Here is a 19,845-nt window from a genome sequence, read left to right as displayed (position 1 = left end):
ACTAACACAATTCATTAATATATCAATGTTTTATAATTATCAATTAATAAATACATGTTTTGTCTCACAGCTGGAATGTTAGTTTCTTGGGATTAGGCACTAATGTTATATAGCATTATGTTTTCCCATCATTTCTTCAAAAATATTTAAAAGGTATATAAACACATGATTTTCTTAATTGTAGTCCTATATGATTGCTTATATGTATAATTACATACAAAATCATACAGCAGTTATATTTAAAACTGATTTTTTTATTTAGCAGAAAGCATGTTACATTAAACAAACAGAAACAATCACACTATTATTGTCTGATTTAGGTGCTTGGAAATTAGTTGGTTTGATCCACCATGCACCACTACATCAGGGATGCCTTCTGGGGTCTCCTTCCTTTCCAAATCACACTTTATGCTCTTTTCTAGAGTTCACAGCTATCCTCACCTGTTGTTATACTAAATGTAATACATTGTCCCGTGTTTGTTTTTAAACAAGAAAAGGTACCTACTTTGTCTTTGCACTAAAGCATCTTTTTCATTCTACTTTTTCATGTCTTAAAAAGACAAAATCAGTGGTTTTTTAAACTGCATTTATGCTCTGGTATCCCCAGGTGCCTCTCTCTCTCTCTGCCTTTTCTATCTCTTAGTCTTTCCACTTCTTTGTCTCTATCTCTACACAAATACACAATTATAAATATATTTACAATTATATATATACAAAAATACAAATATATATACAAATTATAAAAATTATATATACAATTATTTATACCTATATATATTATTATATAGTTATATAATATAACACATATATATTTATAAATTATTATATATAAAATATGTGTACAAATATATATATACGAGAGTACTCCCAAGATTTTATGGAAGATTCCTATTATGTTTTAATTCTATTTTCCCACAAACTGTTTGAAGTACCCTTGTATATATAAGTATGTGTGTATATGTGTAGGTGTATATATGTATACCAAAAAAAATGTATTTAGATATCTATAGATATCAGAACATAAATGCCAATAGAAAAAAAAACCTCTTTAACACCCTTCAATGTTTAACACATCTACTTGAATTGTATTTTGAAATGACAAGGTTTTATTAGCATACATACAAATTTAATGGGGGAGAAGACATGAATAGATAGAAGAGATTTGAGAAGCTATATTTTAAAAGCACATCATGGATTTTGCTGTGTAGATCAGTTAATGACTTCTGATCTAGATAATCTCTAAGTTTCTTCTAACTTTTAAAGTCAATGAAATAATTTGGGTTTGCATTAACTAATAACTGCATATGCATTTATTTTCTAATTATCAAATCCTAATTTTTAGGAGGATTTTTGGTCTGATTATTCAAAATGCCAACAAACCACAAATATTTCTGACATCGTGGCATACATTTCTGAACCGTACTGTTCCTCTTCTTCTTCTATAAAGTGTTTTCCAACTGTTATCACTGTGTCTTTTGAACTTTAATGATAACACATGGTTTAGCACATAGTTCTGTTTCATGTTTCCAGTTCCATGGCATCAAATAGAAACTAGCTCCTTGAGTTTAGCCACTATGTCATACATAAATTCTTATTATTAAAGTTCGAGTTAAAACTAATTAATACCTTATGTCACTATAAATAATAGAAATTGTCCACTTAAGCAATAATTGCAATAAGAATGAAAGTAGACTTATGTTAACCCAAATTTAAAGAATCATTTGTCTTAAATTAGTAATGCATAAATGTAAAAATGCTTACGTTTGTAACCATTATAAGATATAAGTATTCTTCACTTTTGAAGATGGATTTATTGCTGAGAGGTTTTTATAAGACATAATTAAAATGACAAGAAACAGTGTGATTCTTCAGTAGAATTGCTCATTTTATGAAATGGAAAATATGCAAATCATTTTGCCCCATTTGGCAAATTCAGAATTTCATTTTGTTTTTTATTTTAGGTAAATGTATAGGGACCGAAACAAAAACTTCAAGAACTTGTCAGAAACTTTCACGTGATATAATTTTGTTGAGTGTCATATTCAAAAGGCCTCTGCCATTTCCTGAATATTCTTACTATTTTGTTTATCAATCTTTGAGACCCAAGATTTCTAAAACACTATGGGAAATACATAACTCCCTTGTCTTTCCATGAATTCCCTACAGGCACTGAATATTCATGCAAATAATTGGCAATCCCTTCAAATTAGATACTAAAGACTCACATTCTCTCTAAACATTTCTGTGAGAAATGCCCTGTCTACAGATACCCAAGCACTTAATTTCTTCTTGTAGAATAAGTTCTCAGCTTCATTATTTTATATGTACTACTCTGCTTTGGATAATGAATATCAGTGTACAGTATCCATATTAGTATAGCATGTTACTATTAGAAAATTAGAAAATTTAAGATTTTTTTATTTAACTGTAATTTTTATTAAGGAGACGAAATGTCTCATAGCTGCCCAAATTGCCTAAGAGTTTATCTTTACCATTGTTACACCTTCTACACTTAATAAAAATCTATTCCATCTCCAGAATATAAAATAAAAATGGTGGGAAATAATATTAAAATGTATAATTTCTATATTGAGAATAATAATAATTTACTAATTAAGAAATAAGAAAATATAGACAGCTTTGGTTTCTTTACTGATTATTTTAGCTAGGTATTTAACAATATAGAAATGGAAAATGTATTTTCCTTATTACTTAAAGATAGTCCTAACTTAATGCATTTTTCTTTAATTGGGAGCAGGTTTAAAAGAACATCCCAGACAAATTGGGTATTTGTTTTTAGTTTTTAACATTTACTTAATAATTGTACAATAAAATTGTAGAGTATGAGTACTTCAGAAGTTTAATGATTCTAAATTTTTAATGTTTATAAACAGCTAAAAACTATTTCTCTCTCTCTTGTAGACTTTATACTGAACAAATTTCCATAAACCAATAGTTACACTTCTAATATTTTAATTGGGAACATTTAGAGACATGAATGTGCTTGATTATACTGTAATTGGAGATTCAGTTAGTCAGATGGTCTTTTGCCAAAATTAATTCTGGCAAGCAACGTTGGCATAATATATTAAATTCCAAGCCATAGAAACAGCACCTCAGAAATAAGGAACTGATGATTCAAGGTTGGCAGGGTCTCCTTGTACTTAATGTTAAGAACTAGCTTAGAGGCTGGTCATAATGATGCTGGAGAAAGAAGAATTCCTCCTTCCAACATGTTCCCAGAGTTCAAAAACATAATGGAGATTTCAGAAAGATTGTTGAAAATTAAAGCTCCAGAAAATTAGATCAAGAGATGAACTTGGAAGCCAATAATAAAGTCACAAATGATCATATAAATATTTTTTGAAAGCCTTTAGACAACTTCTTTCTGAGAAATGTTTGCTTGTCCTTATCTGCTCTCCTTTTCAATAAAGCTTTTATTCTCTGTATTAGTCCCTTTGTTGTTGCTATAACAGAAATACCTGGAACTGGGTAATTTATAAAGAAAACAAAATTCATTGCTTACAGTTTCTGAGGCTGGAAAGTCCAAAGTCCATCTGGTGGTGGTGACAGTGACCCAGGCGTCTCACATTGCAAGACAGTAGAAGCAGAGAGAGCAGAGAGAAAGACAGACTCTCCTCTTCTTTTAAAGCCCTCGGAACCACACCCCAGACCACCATTCTTAATCCATTCACTACCACATGGTCCTACAATCCAATCACCTTTTCAATGTTCCACCTTTCAGTTACCGTAATAGGATTTCCCACCCTCTTAACAGTCAGTGGGAGCCAAGTTTCTAATACATAAAACTTGATGGACACAATTAAAGCTTCAGTGAGTTTAGGGGGGACATAATTCAATCCACTACAATCTCTTTCAGGCTTGTTAATTCCTCATTGAAGAGATGGATTAATTTTTAAAGAAAATTCACGAGCAATTTCAACTCAATTAAACTCATGTGTTTACTATTTAATTCATGTCTTTATAAACATAAAGCGTTTGTTCTTAAACAATTCTGGTTGTCTATTCATAAAATTCACACTATCCTTGCAGGGATGGTCCTATGATAGATCCTTCATAATAAAGCTGTTAGAGATCCTAAGTGTTATTTTATGTCTTTTTAGAGTGAGATGCTTGAAAGATAAGTAATATATTTTCCTGTATATTATTTATGAAAGAGCTACCACATATTAAAATCAGTAGTATTAATAGTCCAGTATATCCATTTTATTTCACAAATGAGCAACTTGAGGAGAGAAGAAAATGTAAATGAATGAATAAGTCCAAAAGAAAATAGGTGGCAAAATGAATTTCATATGATGAGACACAATGTGCTATGTTGCAGAGGTCAAGAGCCCTGACAACATCATGTTTTGAATATTTAAACAAGCTTGGTTATTCTGGAATCATACGATCTGAGTCCCTGGATATAGATGTGTGTGTGTGCATATGTGTTTGTGTGTGTGAGAGATGTATTTCTGTAGTTTGCATGAAAGCATGAACAACATAATTTATCAAACTTACTCTCCAAAGCAAGAGAGCTGCATAGACCAGACCACTTGGTCCAGATAATATAGTACCCTGAAGGACTCTCTCAGCTTACTTCCTGTTAAGTTAGTAAGCACTCATTGTATGAAAGAAATTTGATTTTCCTGGTGGGACATTTAAAGTAATATGAAATTAAATAACAGTATTATTGCACATGAGAGTTCTAGATAACTGAGTTGTACCTGAATATTAATATGATAGTCTCTCTAACCCAAAGGAAAGCAGTTTTTCTAAAATCACTTATTGTACATCAAGGAAAATGAGAATATATGAACATACAATAACAGATAATATTGAGAGGGAATTTATTTTTAACTTAATAATTTTCACCTACATCTTGCCATAACTATTGATTATCCATTTCTGCAATGTTTTCTGTTTGTGCCTCCAGTATCCTTTCTATATCTGGTTTTATACATGTACTTTCTCCAAATATATCTCTCTATATTTTTCCTTTTTACTAAAATGGAAAAAACAACTAATAAAAAAAAAATCAAAATTTAGGTTGAGAACTGGGCAATGGTTTTTCTTTTCACAGAGAAACCTTAATGCCCATGTTTAATTCTAAAATGTTTTATAACCAACATTTTGCTTAAACTGTTTAAAATATGTTTGGCTAATTAAGAATAATAATATTGGATTAGCAAGAAAAAGGTGTTTGGAATTTTATTAAAAATTTAAGCTCAAATCTGACAAAGTTATAAATCATGCAAGCCATAACTTCTTAGAACCTGAGAGATTTAAGAGTGCATACATGATACTGGGGGCATTAGCCAGAGCAATCAGGCAAAAGAAAGAAATAAAGGACATCCAGATTGGAAAAGATCTAGTCAAACTGTCCCTATTTGCAGATAGCATGGTATATAGAAAAACCTAAGGACTCTATCAAAAAACTCCTAGAGCTCGTTAATAATTTCAGAAATGTTGTAGAATACAAAAAAAGTCCCCAAATCAGTTGCATTTATATTCTCCAATAATGAGATAATAGAAAGAGAAATCAAGAAAGTAGGCCTATTTACAACAGTCACACACACACAAAATACCTAGGAATCAATTTAACCAATGTTGTAAAAGATCTCTACAATGAGAACTACAAACCACTACTGAGAGAAATTAAAGAAGACACAAAAAGATGGAAAGATATTCCATGCTCTTGAATTGGAAGAATTAACATTGTGAAAATGTCTATGCTACCCAAAGCAATCTACAGATTCAATGTGGTCCCCATCAAAATACCAATGACATTCTTCACAGAAATGGAAAAAAAAAATTCAACATTCATATGGAACAACAAAAGACCCCGAATAGCGAAAGCAATCCTGAGCAAAAAAAATAAAATAAAGCCAGAGGCATAACACTACTTGACTTCAAATTATAGTACAAAGCTATAGTAACCAAAACAGCATGATACTGGCATAAAAATAGACACTCGGACCAGTGGAGCAGAATAGACAAGCTAGAAATCACCCTTCAGGATTACAGCCATCTGATATTTGACAAAGGTAACAAATATCAAAAACTAAACAAAAACCAAACAACCCCCCCCCCCTGAAAAAAAACCCAGACATTGAGGAAAAGACTGCCTTTTCAATAAGTGGTGCTGGGAAAACTGGATATCCATATGCAGAAGAATGAAACTAGACATGCACCTCTCACCATATACTAAAATCAACTCAAAATGGATTAAAGACTTAAGTATAAGACCTGAAACTGTAAAATTACTAAGGAAAAATATAGGTGAAACACTTCAGGAACTAGATCTTGGCACCGACTTTATGAACATGAGCCCCAAAGCACAGGCAACAAAAGAAAAAATCAACAAATGGGAATATGTCAAAATAAAAAGCTTCTGCACAGCAAAGGAAACAATCAACAGAGTGAAAGAACAACCTAGAGTGGGAGAAAATTTTTATTAACTATGCATCTGATAATGGATTAATGTCCATAATATACAAGGAACTCAAGCAATTACACAGTTAAAAAAAAAACCAATAGCCCATTTAAAAATGGGCAAAGGAACTGAATAGACATTTTTCAAAGGAAGACATACAAATGGGCAACAGGTACATGAAAAAATGCTCAATATCACTAGTCATCAGGGAAATGCAAATTAAAACTACATTGAGATATCACCTCACCCCAGTTAGACTGGCTATAATCAAAAAGGTGGAGAATAACAAATGCTGGCGAGGGTGTGGAGAGAAGGGAACACTCCTATACTGTTGGTGGGACTATAAATTAGTACAACCATTATGGAAAACAGTATGGAGGTTCGTCAAACAAGTACAGATAGATCTTCCATATGATCCAGTGATCCCACTTCTGCGTGTATACCCAGAGGAATGGAAATCATCATGTTGAAGGGATACCTGCACTCCCATGTTCAGCACAGCTCTATTCACAACAGCCAAGATATGGAACCAACCTAAACATCCATTAATGGATGACTGGATAAGGAAACTGTGGTATATATACACCATGGATGGTACTCTGCTGTAAAAAAAAAAAAAAAAAAAAAAAAAAATGAAATTCTACTATTTACAGCAGCATGGATGAGCTTGGAGAAACTTATGTTTTGTGAAATGAGCAAAGCACAGAGGGATAAATACCACATGTACTCACTCGTAAGTGGGAGCTAAGAAAGAAAGAAGGAAGGAAAGACAGACCATGTTAGAGTTGCAGAGGGAGAGAGCACACCTAGGGATACAAAGCAGAGTGGAGGAAAGTGGGATGGGGAGGGAGGTTTGGGGTAATTGGGTGGTGCACAGGGGGTATAATCACAATTTGTGGTAATGGCCATGCTGCCAGTATGGATGTGGCCGTCACATCTTAGGCATGAGTTGCGACAATCAGCTTTGTACCCCATGAATATTCATAACCAATAATAAAATAAAAAAGAGTGCATATAAACTGAGCTCCCATTTAAAAGATGAAGAAATGTTCTTTCAATGAATTGACACCATTCAGAATATCTCTTAAGGAGTAGAAGGAACTTTTTATGAGAACACAAGACAGAAGTAGGCTAGTGTGGTAACAGTATAAATGCTGATTATGATTAAGCAGAAAGCAATATTAAGTAGAGAGACAGTTTAGCATGTGAGTGCAGCGCTTGGGAGCGCAGTGGTGCTCCTGCTGCGGGTACGGATCCTATATAGGAATGGCCAGTGCGCTCACTGGCTGAGCGCGGTGCGGACGACACCAAGCCAAGGGTTGCGATCCCCTTACTGGTCACAAAAAAGACAAAAAATAAAATAAAATAAAATAAAATTATGGACTCTGGAGTCATGTGTTTTTGGCTTCTGGTTCTACCACTTAATATTGCCTGAGCTTGAAAATTTTATATCACCTGTTTTCACTTTCCTATATAGGATAACAGTACTACATTTTTCATGCGGTTGTTGTGTGGCATATATGAAGGTACTTCAAAAAGTTCATGGACAAATAGAATTGAAAGATAATGCAAACCTTTCATAAACTTTTTGAAGATCCCTAGTACATTAATGTAGGAAAATTAGAGTCTAGCACATATTATACATTCAATAAAATTAGTTGTAGTTACTGTTATTTACCATTACTAACATATCTACGAAAAAAACTGAAAGAACAGACACCATCTTTCCTTTTTTTGAGCTATACTTGGAGGGAGAGAAGGAGACTAATAATGATTCATTTTCAGGGAGTAATGATTACCAAGGCTTTAATTTTAAAGGCATTAGTGCTTAATTAGGAAAATGGGGCTTAAATCTTAGTAAGTGCCACTTTATGGCCTCCAGCAGGCAATCCAGCAAGCCAATCTGCAATGAAGAGGGGGAAAAAAGACAGTGGCATTTCCTCTGCACTCTCAGGTGTTTTATTCTACCAAACTGACTGTCCAAAGCAGAGGAGCCCACCACATTTCAGTTTTAGTGAGGAAAGTAAGAAAAGTATACTTTGAATTAGGTACTCAGTTTTCCTAAATCAAGACATACATGGGTTTCAGGTCACATTCCATTCTGAAAATCTGGTATGTAGTGTCTTTTTTGAGTGCTACTTTGAAAATAACACTGGGACTGTGTCTGTATCCTTCAGGAGCTTCAACTTCAGTCAAGTACTTAGCACCTGTATTAGTCAGTGTTCTCCAGAGAGACAGAATCAATAGGATAGGCTATAAATATATGAAAGGAGATTTGTTAGGGGAATTGGCTCACACAATTGTGAAGAAGAGTCCCACAAAAGACCTGCAAACTGGATGTCGGTTACACAATTCAGTCCAAGTCTGGAAGGGTCGGATCAGGGAAGCCAACGGTGCCATCAACATAAGTTCTGGAACCCAAAACCTGAAGGGTCTCGAGCTCTGATGTCTACAGACAGGAGAGCTCCGTATATCCTGGTGCCAACATTTATGTAGAGAGATTCACCTTTATTCTCCATTTTTGTTCTCTCTGGGCCCCACAGTGGATTGGATGGTGCCAGCCCATATTGAGGGCAGATCTCTCCCACCCTGTCCACTCAGGCTCACGTGCTCATCTCTTGTGGAAACACCCTGAAGGATAAACCTCAAAAGACAACTTTACCAGGTTTCTAGGTATTCCTTAATCTAATCAAACTGACACCTAGCATTAACCATCCTAGCAATGAAACATAATTCTAACATAGTCTGAATTAGTCATAAACCTAGAAAGTGCTTGGGAACTCTCACAGGATTATCCTTATGTTTCGGCAGGGAGGACATCAATAAAACAGTTACTTTAACAGCTTACAGGTGAGAAGGTGAAGAGAGATGGTGGCAAGGGGCTTATCAGATAGTTTGTATCCTAGGTTATAGCGTCATAGACCTCAGAACTGAAACATTCCCAGAGATAATATGATTTTCCTCTCAATCTAATTGTTGAAATCACCTGTATATTTGAAATGTAAGTCATACATTCTACTAGATTGTGAATTTCTTCAATGCAGAAACTAGGCTGAATTTACAGGCAAAAAAATACTTAAGATCAAGAAAAGTGAGTGTTTCTAACAAGTAAAACTATCCAATAGTGAAATATGCTTTCTATTAGGTAGTGAGTACCCTTTCTGAAGAATTGTTCAAGAGACTTGATGACATACATATTCTGGAATAAAGGGAAATAATTAGAATAGATAACATGGAGTTTCCAGTTTATTGAAATTCAATAATCTCATGTCATGAATACCTGTCCTAACAATATTATGTAGGAAATAGACATCTATTAAATGAAACTTAATTCCTCATTTATGAAATTTTTAAAAAATGAACTTTACTGTTGTGTAACCCCAAACAAAAAAGCTTCTATGATGACAAAACATAAGAATTTATTCTTCAAATGTAAAGTTATCAAAGTGAATTGTAAAAGCATGCTTGAGAAATACTGTCAAGGTGAAGCTAATGCATCATAAAAGTTAGATAAGTAATCGAGTAAATATGGCAAGATTTTTAAGACATAACCTAAAATAGATAATAGTCTTGTGTTACAGAATATGAATGATGAACCTCCTGTATGCAATCCACCACATTCAGAAACTTGGATTTATTCCACTGTTAAGATTCCTTTCATTCAGCTCAACTGTTTGGACAAAGATTCTCCACAGGAACAACTGAGCTATTCAATTGTAGGAGGTAAGACGTATGATTTCAAATAAGTCACTTCTATGCTATTTTACAAGATACCCATGTGGAAACATATTATCATGAAACACATTTTGAAATAAAAACTTAAGACAATATGGATACTAATACCTAATGTATTTCTGTTTCTGTTTTATTACCTCATCAGTCTCAGGAAATACAAATAACCACTTCACACTTCGGAGACTAGGTGTTGACCGTCCTTCTCTGGCCATCATGCAGAATTTCCAGTATGCTATATTTCAAGGGACTCAGGACCCTGTGACTTTCCAGATACTTATCGAAGTTACTGATGAATTAGGTGGTAATAAAGCTAGTCAGCTGTCATCCACTACAACAGTCATAATTCATATGCCGTCCTGGACCACAGCACAGCCAACTTCTTCCACAAAAAAAGCTACAACTACAGTAAGTACTTAGTGATGAAATATAATTCTAAAATAGTCTGAATTAGTCATAAACATAGAAAGTGCTTGAGAACTCTCACAGGAGTTTTTCTTATGTTTTGGCAATGAAAGGTATCAATGAAACAGTTACTTCAACACATTCAAATTCCCATCATCAAAATAAGCAGAAATTAGCTGTTAACCATTAATTTTGAATCAAGGGAAATGTATGAGTGTTAATCATTTTTATAGGCCCTCTTAGCATTTAGTTTAGAATTCTTAGTAATACTGTTGATTCTCATTATAGTATACTTTATTTAAATTAATACTTATAGAGGTTTATACATAGCACTGCATTAGGCTTATAAAAGTATTTGACAAGCTTCTGTTCTTAAAAAACATACAGACCCCTGGAAGACAAGATATACACCTAGCATCAGACAGTTTAAACTACTATAACAAAAATATTCTAGACTGGATGGCTTAAATGACAAATATTTATTCTCACAGTTTGGAAGCTGGGAAGTCTAAGATTAAGGCAATGGCAGATTTCAGTGCCTGGTTAGGGCCCATTTTCTGGTTCACAGATAGCCATCCGCTTACTGTGCTTCACTTGGCACAGAGTCTCTTCAGTCTCTTTTGTAAGGTCACTAATTCTAATGATGAGGTACTCACCTTCATATACTAATCACTTCCCAAGCCCCCACTTCCTAGTATTATTACATTGGGTGCTAAGTTTTTAACAGGTTAAATTTGAAGGAAGACAAATATTCAGTCCATAACAGATTTTGAACAATTTAAGTGTTTATTAGACAAATAATGCCAAATGATAGTGCGATAGTTATTTAAATTTGAGGTTGAAAATAAGTTCTTTCAACAACTTGAACATTTCAATTCTTCTGACTTTCATTATTTCCATTATAAAGTCATATGTTATATAAACACTCCTTTGAAGGAAATTTTTCTCTTTTTTCCTGACTGATGTTAATATTTCTCCTTATATTTGGATTATATGTGGCTTTTCTATGTTGTGTTTAAGTATAGATTTCTCTTTATTTTTCCATCTGGAGAACTGTGGGACTTCCTTAATCTATAGTTTGATATCTTTCATCAATTTTGAAAAGCATTACCCTCCACCCAGAAGCAGGCAAGAGAGCACGCCCAGGGTACTAGGCAAAGAGCTGAAGGCTGCAGCCTCTTCCACCTGGAAGCAGGCAAGAAAGCATGTCTGGGGTCCTAGGCAAGGACCCAAGGGCAGTACCACCTGCTCAAAAGCAGACTAGAGAGCATGCCAAAAGCACCACTTCCATGTGGGTGGCCCATCACAGCCGTCATCACAGCCATGGCAGCTGAAAAAGCAGCTCGACACCACACCAGCAGCCACAGCCACCACACAGGTGGTCTGCTGGACACTCAACTGCATTGACACAAGGAGAGTCACCAGCAGAGACCAGAAAAAGAAGAGGACATCTCTCTCCTCAAAGCCCACTCTACAGTAATAGAAGAAGCAACTGCTCTAATTCACATCAATATAGAGATACTAAAAATATGAAAACCCAAGAAAATATGACATGACCAAAAGAATACAGTAATTTTCAAATACCAGACCCTATAGAGCAGAAAATCCTTGAAATGACTGAAAAGGAATTCCAAGCAACAATCTTAAGGAAACTTACTGAGATATGAGAAGACTCAGTTAGACACCATCATGAAATTAGAAAAAAAAAATCCAGGATATGAAGATGGAAATTTACAAAGAAATTAATACCTTAAAATATAATGTAGTAGAATTCATGCAACTGAAAGATTTACTCAACAAAATAAAAAACAACCCATAGCTTAAGCAGTAGGCTAGAACAAGCAGATGAAAGAATTTCTGTTCTTGAAGATAGTCTTTTTGAAATGACACACATGGACCAAAAAGAAAAAGGAAAAAAGAATTTTAAAAAGTGAAGAAAAATCTAAAAAAGCTAACAGAAAACCTTAAGTGCAAAAACTTCAGATCATGGGTGTTCTGGAAGGGTAGGAGAAAGGAAAAGGAATGAAAACATTCACTGTAATAATAACTGAAAACTTCCCAGGTTGAGGGAGAGATGTGGACCTTCAGATCCAGGAGGCTCAAAGATCCCCAAACAGATTCACCCCCCAAAGATCCTTTCCAAGATACATTATAGTCAAACTGGTAAAGCTCAAAGACAAACAGAAAATCTTAAAAGAAGCAAGAGAAAAGTGTCAAGTCACCTATAAGGGAGCCCTTATCAGACTAACAGCAGACTTCTCAACAGAAACTCTACAGGCTAGAAGAAAATGGGATTATATATGCAAAATACTAAAAGGAAAAAAAAAAAAAACCGAACTCCCAGCCAAGAATATTATACCCAGCAAGTCTACCCTTCAGAAATGAGGGGAAAATAGTGTATTTTCCAGACAAACAAAAGCTGTGGGAGTTCACCACCATATGACCAGCCCTACAAGAAATCCTCAACAAGTCCTGCATCTGGAATCCAGAAAATGATAATCACGAGCACAAATACACAAGAAAGAACAAAACCCACTGGTAGGACAAAAATGTGAATGAGAAAGAGAAGGAAGCTAAATATTACCACCACAAAAAGACATAGTGACATGTAATAATGTCCCTACTTTATTTCTGATTTTAGTAATTTCATTCTCTCTTTTTTGTTGATCAGTCTAATTAAATGTTTGCCAATTTATTCATCTTTTTAAAGAATCAATTTATGTTTTTGTTGATTTTCTCTATTGTTTTTTAATTCCCTGTTTCATGTATTTCTGTTGTAATCTTTGTTATCTCCTACTTATATTTGCTCTTGGTTTAATTTGCTCTAATTTTTCTATTTTCTTAAGATAGAAGTTTACATTACTGAGTTGAGATCTTTCTTAATTTTAATATAGGGGTTTACTAGTATAAATTTACTCTAAGCACTTTGTGCATCCTGCATCGTATAAATTTTGATATGTTGCACTTTGATGTTTATCTCAAAGCACTCTCTAATTTCCCTGTGATTTTTCTTTTTACCCATAGTTTATCTAGGACAGTGCAGTTTAATTTTCACACATTTGTGAGTTTTCTAAATTCCTTCTGTTACTGTGGTCAGAGAACATATTTTCAATGATCTTAGTCTTTTTATTTTCTAAAATAAAATTAAACAACAACAATAACAAAAAGTAACAAAAAGAAGAAGAAAAGCCAACAGTATCAGAACTGGAAGGTCTATGAATGTCCATTTTGACCAAATCAATGGTCTCCAAAATATGTGTCATGTGCCACCCTATTTAATCCACAGCAATATGGCAATATGGGCAGAGAGGAAGACACTGATATAGGATAAATATTAAATCTTATTGTGAAACACACGAACAAACAAAAAGATAATATGAATCCTTTCATGAACTTTTTGAAATCCCCTGTATTTGTCTGTCCTTGTGCCCGTACCACCCTGTTCCTCTTCATCAATGGTGTTTAAGCTTTCTTGGCCCTTGGCATTTCCATAAAAATGCTAGAATCAGCTTGTAAATTTCTACAGAGGAAATCTTGTGGTATTTGGAGATCTTGATTGAGATTACTTTGAATCTATAGATCAATTTGAGAAGAATTTACATCTTTATTGAGTTTTCTATTCCATGTACATGTTATATCTTTCTATTCATGTAGATCTTTTTTAATGTTTCTCAACAAAGATTTGTTATTTTCTCCACATAACAATAATAATAATAATAATAAAGTATGTGTACCTAGCTTGCTAAAAAAAGAAAAAAGAAAAGAAAAGCATTTAGATGCTGCCCCTCTTTCTCCCTCTCTCATCTCCTAAATTAAAATAAGCTATCTATTTTCATTCTTGTTTTTATGTCCTCCTGCTCTTTAAATATTTTCTATCATTTTTGTCTGTTCATGTCTTATTCTGGATAGTTTCTTCTGACCAATCTTCAGTTCCTAATTGTCTTCAGCGGTTTCTAATCAGCCATTAAATCCATGTATAAAGTTGTAATTCCAGTTATTGTATTTTTAATTTCTAGACATATTTTCAGATATTCTGTTATTTTTACAGGTTCCAATACCTAAAAAAGATATGTTTAGGGGCAAATGTATAGCCTTCAATTCTGCTTAAACTGCATCTCCCAGTTTTGTTACATAGTATTTTCATTCATTTCAAAATATTCTCTATTTTCTTAACTTGTAAAGATATAGGAAATTTTCTAGTCATCCGTTTGGTTTCTAATACAATTATCATCACAGTAATACTCTGCATACTTTCAATCTACTTAAATCTGTTGAGACTTGCTTTATACTCTAATATATGATTAAATCTTATAAATGTTCATATGGACCTATGATTTATGTCAAAAGTGGTAATTTAGAGCAATAGTAAAAGGCTGATAATTTCAATAAATTATATTGCACAATTGATATACATAGAGACAAAGGAGGAATGATCCCCTACTTAAATCAAGTCTAGATGAATTATAGACTTAAATGACAAAAATAAACAAAGGAACAAAACTCTAGAAAGAATATAATAGACTGCCTTTCTAATTTGGGGATAGGGAAAGAGTTCATAAATAGAACAAAAAAAATCATAAAAAATTGTGAAAAATTGAACACATTAGAATTAAAAACTTCATTTATGGATGAAATGATATGATATCTGCCTTTCGCATCAGAATAATCTGAGGTGTGTAGAAGAGTAAGAAAGAAGAAATATTAAAAAATAATTGTATAATAATTGAAAGGGAAATAATTTGAGATGCCCATGTACTTTGCTAAGCTGTTAGTATTTAATATTGTAAATTGTTCCCCAGATAATACTCACAAATAAAATAGCCTCACTTGTTTAGAGCTTCATTAAAACTTTATCTGCTTTGGAGCTTTTAGTCAACATTTTCTATAGTCAATCTCTATAATTTACTATTTAAGCATGAATATTCTCCTGGTCATCAGTAAATTAGTTCTTAGTTCCTCTCCCTACCCAAGGGTATGTGACCATAGAACTTTGTTTTACATTCTACAAATATGTATTGAAATCATTTTTTAAGTCAGGTAAATATTGCCTAAGACCCAGTAATATTGTCCGTAATATTGTAAGATGTTATAGTAGCATTCCAAGCGCTTAAAAAGTATTGTTTTTCATTTCTGGCTCAACTTGAACCTCACCTCCCTTTTCTGAGTCAAGCTTCTTTGCTAGATCTTGCTCCTTTGGGAGAGATCATTTTAGCTTGTACTGCTATGGAAAAAAAAATCTCTTATGTTAACACATGGATTTCTATCATTCAAATTCCTGATTAATAAAGGAAAACCTAGCAAAGCAGAGGCATTGCAATAAAACATAATAGGCAAAATAGACAAATTCTGCAGCAAAATAGACAAATTCTGCAGCAAAATGTGAAAGGATTTTTAAATTTGTAGTTTAGCTAAGCAGTATTGTAATCCATATACTTCCTTTGGTAAACCACATTAGGTTTGCTAAAAAAGGCAGACCAATTAATACTGTCTGGAAATGATTACCAACATGCAACTTTTGAATATATTCCCAAGGACTGTACCGAATGGTCTTTGCTTTCCTCCATAAGCTGTATCAACTTTTATGTTTATATGGGTACTTATATAATACACACATCTCTGCAGGGAGATATATGAGTATGTGCCTCTCTTTGCAAAAGTATTACCAAACCAGAAGTAACCTTAGAAATTCTGTAGTTTAACTTACCCATTGTGCAGGAAGAGGAAATGATACCCAAATATCTTACAACTTTCACTTGCTTAAGAGTGAATAAACAGACTCACAAACACCCCTATATATTTTAAGACAGCTTTTAAAAAGCTAATAATTCTTAAGGTTTATTAAAGGTATCACTGACTAGCTATCATGTATTTTTTGGTTTGTTACAAAATTATTCAGTAAAGATCACCTGTGTCTCCAGCTTTGTGCTAGTTGTTGATATACAAAGTTGAGTAAATCAGAGAAAAATCTTCTAGCTATAAGTAATAAAATATCCAACTAGAAGTGGCTTAGAAATAAACATTTATGTGCAGAAAAGTGGAGGACTAGTAGGGCAAAAATTTGAAGGTGTTAGTACACCATACTAAGAAAGATAAACTTTATCTTCCAATTAGGGAGAATAAAAAGAGGTATTACAAGAGAAGGATAACAGCATCAAATATTTTTAAGTGTTAATGACTTTAGAATAAAGGCAAGAAAACATGAGGGGGAAATTTGTGGATAGAGAAAGGAATGCCCACAAAACCAGTTAGGGGCTTGTTTTAATAATCCAGATAAAAGAAGTGCTGAAGTAAGGCAATGGTACTTTATATGGAGATGAACTGCTGCATCTGAAATAGAATAAGCAATAGAATTAATCGTCTGCTTTGTTTGAAATTGATGTATTACAATATGCGTGTTTTTAATGTATCATGGGAAAGAGAATTCCTTTTAGAATTTAGTCATTATTATTATAGACTATCTTTTTTATTATTATTATAAAAAGGCAGATATTTCTATTTAGAATGTTGAATGGGATATGAAAACATAAAAACATTTCTAAGTGGTTAGAGTATACTGCCAGAATTTTATCTGTTCCTAAAATATAACTATAAAAGCCTCTTAACGAAAATGGAACATTCTTAAAGCCAGATTGCTAACCATGTGTGTCTGAGTTTTAGAGAAGTAAGGACCTGATAACAAAAAGCTCAAAGTCATTAAAAATTAATGCAATTACATTATGAATATTACAGGAGACATCTTCAGTATGAAATTTACTATTAATGAAGAGTTTTAAACAAAAATTTCTCCAGGTTTTTGAAAAAATATATATAAGGCATCCCATAAATTGTAACCTACTGTAGACATTCAGTAAAGACCTCTGCATCTTTTACAATGCCAAGTATGGTACTTGATAAGTTAAAGGGCCAGTGCTATATGTTGTAAGAAAGGTACTGTATGGTTCTTAATTGGAAGAGGGAGGGTTCATGAACTGTTGCAGAATCTGACGAAAGCTGTGACCCCTCTCTCCAGCACAATAAACATATATATGTGCACACACTTCTAAATTCAATTTTAAAGACTCATAAAAGCCATTCATGAAACCCAGGTTATGAAACCTTGAGTAAAAACAAGGGTTCATCACTGCTTCTGAATTTGTAAAAAAATGTTTTCATAAGCAAAATATATTTCTATTGGTATAAAGTAAACAAAGCAAGACATGCCACTAATACATAGCTATAGAGAAAACTTTACATATCTTCTTTAAGTATGTTGACACTTGGCATGCTCTTGTAGACATTAAAGTAAGTAAAATCATACCTTGAGTCTTAGAAAGGAAAATAAGAAGAACTCCTTTTATCTTAAGTGTACAACAACTTAGTTAAATAGGCTAATAATAAATAAATCCAGCCCTAGGCTAAGTAAAATAAACAGAACTGTTGTAGATTGTCTTCTGATTAACCTTAGTCTTTGAACCCACATCTACTTATTCAGAGGTCCTTCTCAGGGCAGGTAGAAAAGAGGAAAGAAACTAAGTTATGTTTTATAAACTGAATTAAACCCTTCCAATTTATGTCCAGATTGGCTAAAGAGACAATGAAGTAACTGGCTAGACACCATTTCCTGCAAATATAATCCCCAAAGAATTATGAATCAAAATTCCTGAAAGTATCTGCATGCAGTAAATTAAATTCATAATAAAAATCTCAGAACTAATGTCCATTTTGACAATACAGATGATGGCTAAAGCTTTAAGTCATCCTAGTTTATAACTATGGCTTTTTACTCTGATTTCAACATAAACAGTGCATGGGTAAAAAAGAGAAAATCTGTAAATAACTTAAGTTTCATCCTGATAGCCCATCTATGTTTTATGATGGATATCAGTAAAATGAAAATGTTTTTAATCCATCAGTGAAAAACTGAGAAAAGGCATTAGGTGCATAGAGTGACAAAATTGGAATTTTTCATCACTTTTCACTTAATTTGAGCTTTAAAGGCTAATCCTAAGGATATTATGGCTGCTGAGATACTGGGGGCTTATATCTTTGTAACCTTACATGTTTTCTCCACTATTGTGCTCATTGCACTGGCACATTACTTTTCCAAGGCTGATTTCGACTTAGTAAAGACCAGTTCTTCACTGACATATACCTCATTAGGTAATGTGCAATCAAATATTCCCGGACCTTTTTTTTCAGCTGATCATTTGGAAGAGTGGTGTGCTGCAGCTGCCTCACTCCAGCTAATGAGAGCCTATTGTTAAATAGTCAGATATTCTGTAGTCTGGTTATTAAGCTTTTGGTAGTTGGAAATAAGTCATAGTGGGAGTATTTACCTTATGTAAACTGGCAAATATGTCATACCAAGACATTTTGGTTTTGCCTTTTAAGAGTTTGTTTACTAGCACACTGTTGGACTTGTGTACCTTATTCCACAGTAGCCTAAGAAAGGTAGGAAAAATAGGTGGGTATTAAAACGATTAAGAATGATTAGCAAATACTTACGTATGATAAGCAAAAGTTAAGCCACCAAAAAATGAAAAAGCATGCACTTTATATTCTGACCCCTCATTTCAAAGAATAATACAGCACTATGGCTCTATTTTAAGAGGTCAGAGTGCCCATGGAAGCCACTGGCACTTTTGGCTGACTTGAGTCTAATCTTCACTTTTTATATTGATCCGAAACTATAGCAGAGATTAAAGAAATCCATCATTTGCTGTGAGCTGTGCTTTAACATCCACTCTGCCTTGTCAGCCTAGAAAGTGGAGCTCATCATGATATTTCTACGATCATCCAATGTCTCCAACCCTTGAATTAAATTTTTCTTGTTTTTTTGTTTTTTCCTAAGGGAAAGATTGAAATAGCAACATAGTAGTAGTGGTAACAGTGGTCACAAATTGATTGCCTACTAAATGCTATAGTTAGTAGGGTTGCTATGAAAAATAAAAATACTTTATGCAACCCTACTAAGCAGCATTGTCCCAAATAGAAATTACTTTGCCAAAATTAAGTGACAGTCATAATTTCAGCTCAGATAGGTCTATTTCCAGAGGCCATGTTTGTTCCACTATACCACTATTTCTATATTTTTTAAATTTGATTAATTCATGCATCCTTTTTAAAGAAAAATAAATCTCCCAGACATCCAGCATTGATGTGCATTATTTTTGCAAGAGGGATTAAAAAAAGATATTAAATTACAGCTTTTTAAATGTAGTAGCAGAATTATAACAAACTTGCCTCTCTTACCTCCAATGATTTCTAAGAATAAATCAGTAAAGAATCAT

At 33.4% G+C, this 19,845-nt stretch overlaps 1 protein-coding gene across 1 annotated transcript in view; it reads left to right on the top strand.

Moving 5' to 3' along the window:
* Positions 1–19,845, top strand: part of LOC134380917 (protocadherin Fat 2-like) — a 144,147-nt gene that overhangs the window by 76,195 nt on the left and 48,107 nt on the right. Inside the window, 2 exon segments of the mRNA XM_063101042.1 lie at positions 10,021–10,162; positions 10,326–10,579. Coding sequence (XP_062957112.1) covers positions 10,021–10,162; positions 10,326–10,579 — 396 coding nt within the window.

Source organism: Cynocephalus volans, chromosome 6, assembly GCF_027409185.1.
Source record: "Cynocephalus volans isolate mCynVol1 chromosome 6, mCynVol1.pri, whole genome shotgun sequence".
NCBI lineage: Eukaryota > Metazoa > Chordata > Mammalia > Dermoptera > Cynocephalidae > Cynocephalus > Cynocephalus volans.
Note: the sequence above shows the minus strand (reverse complement) of the source record. Positions and strands in the feature narration are given on the sequence as shown.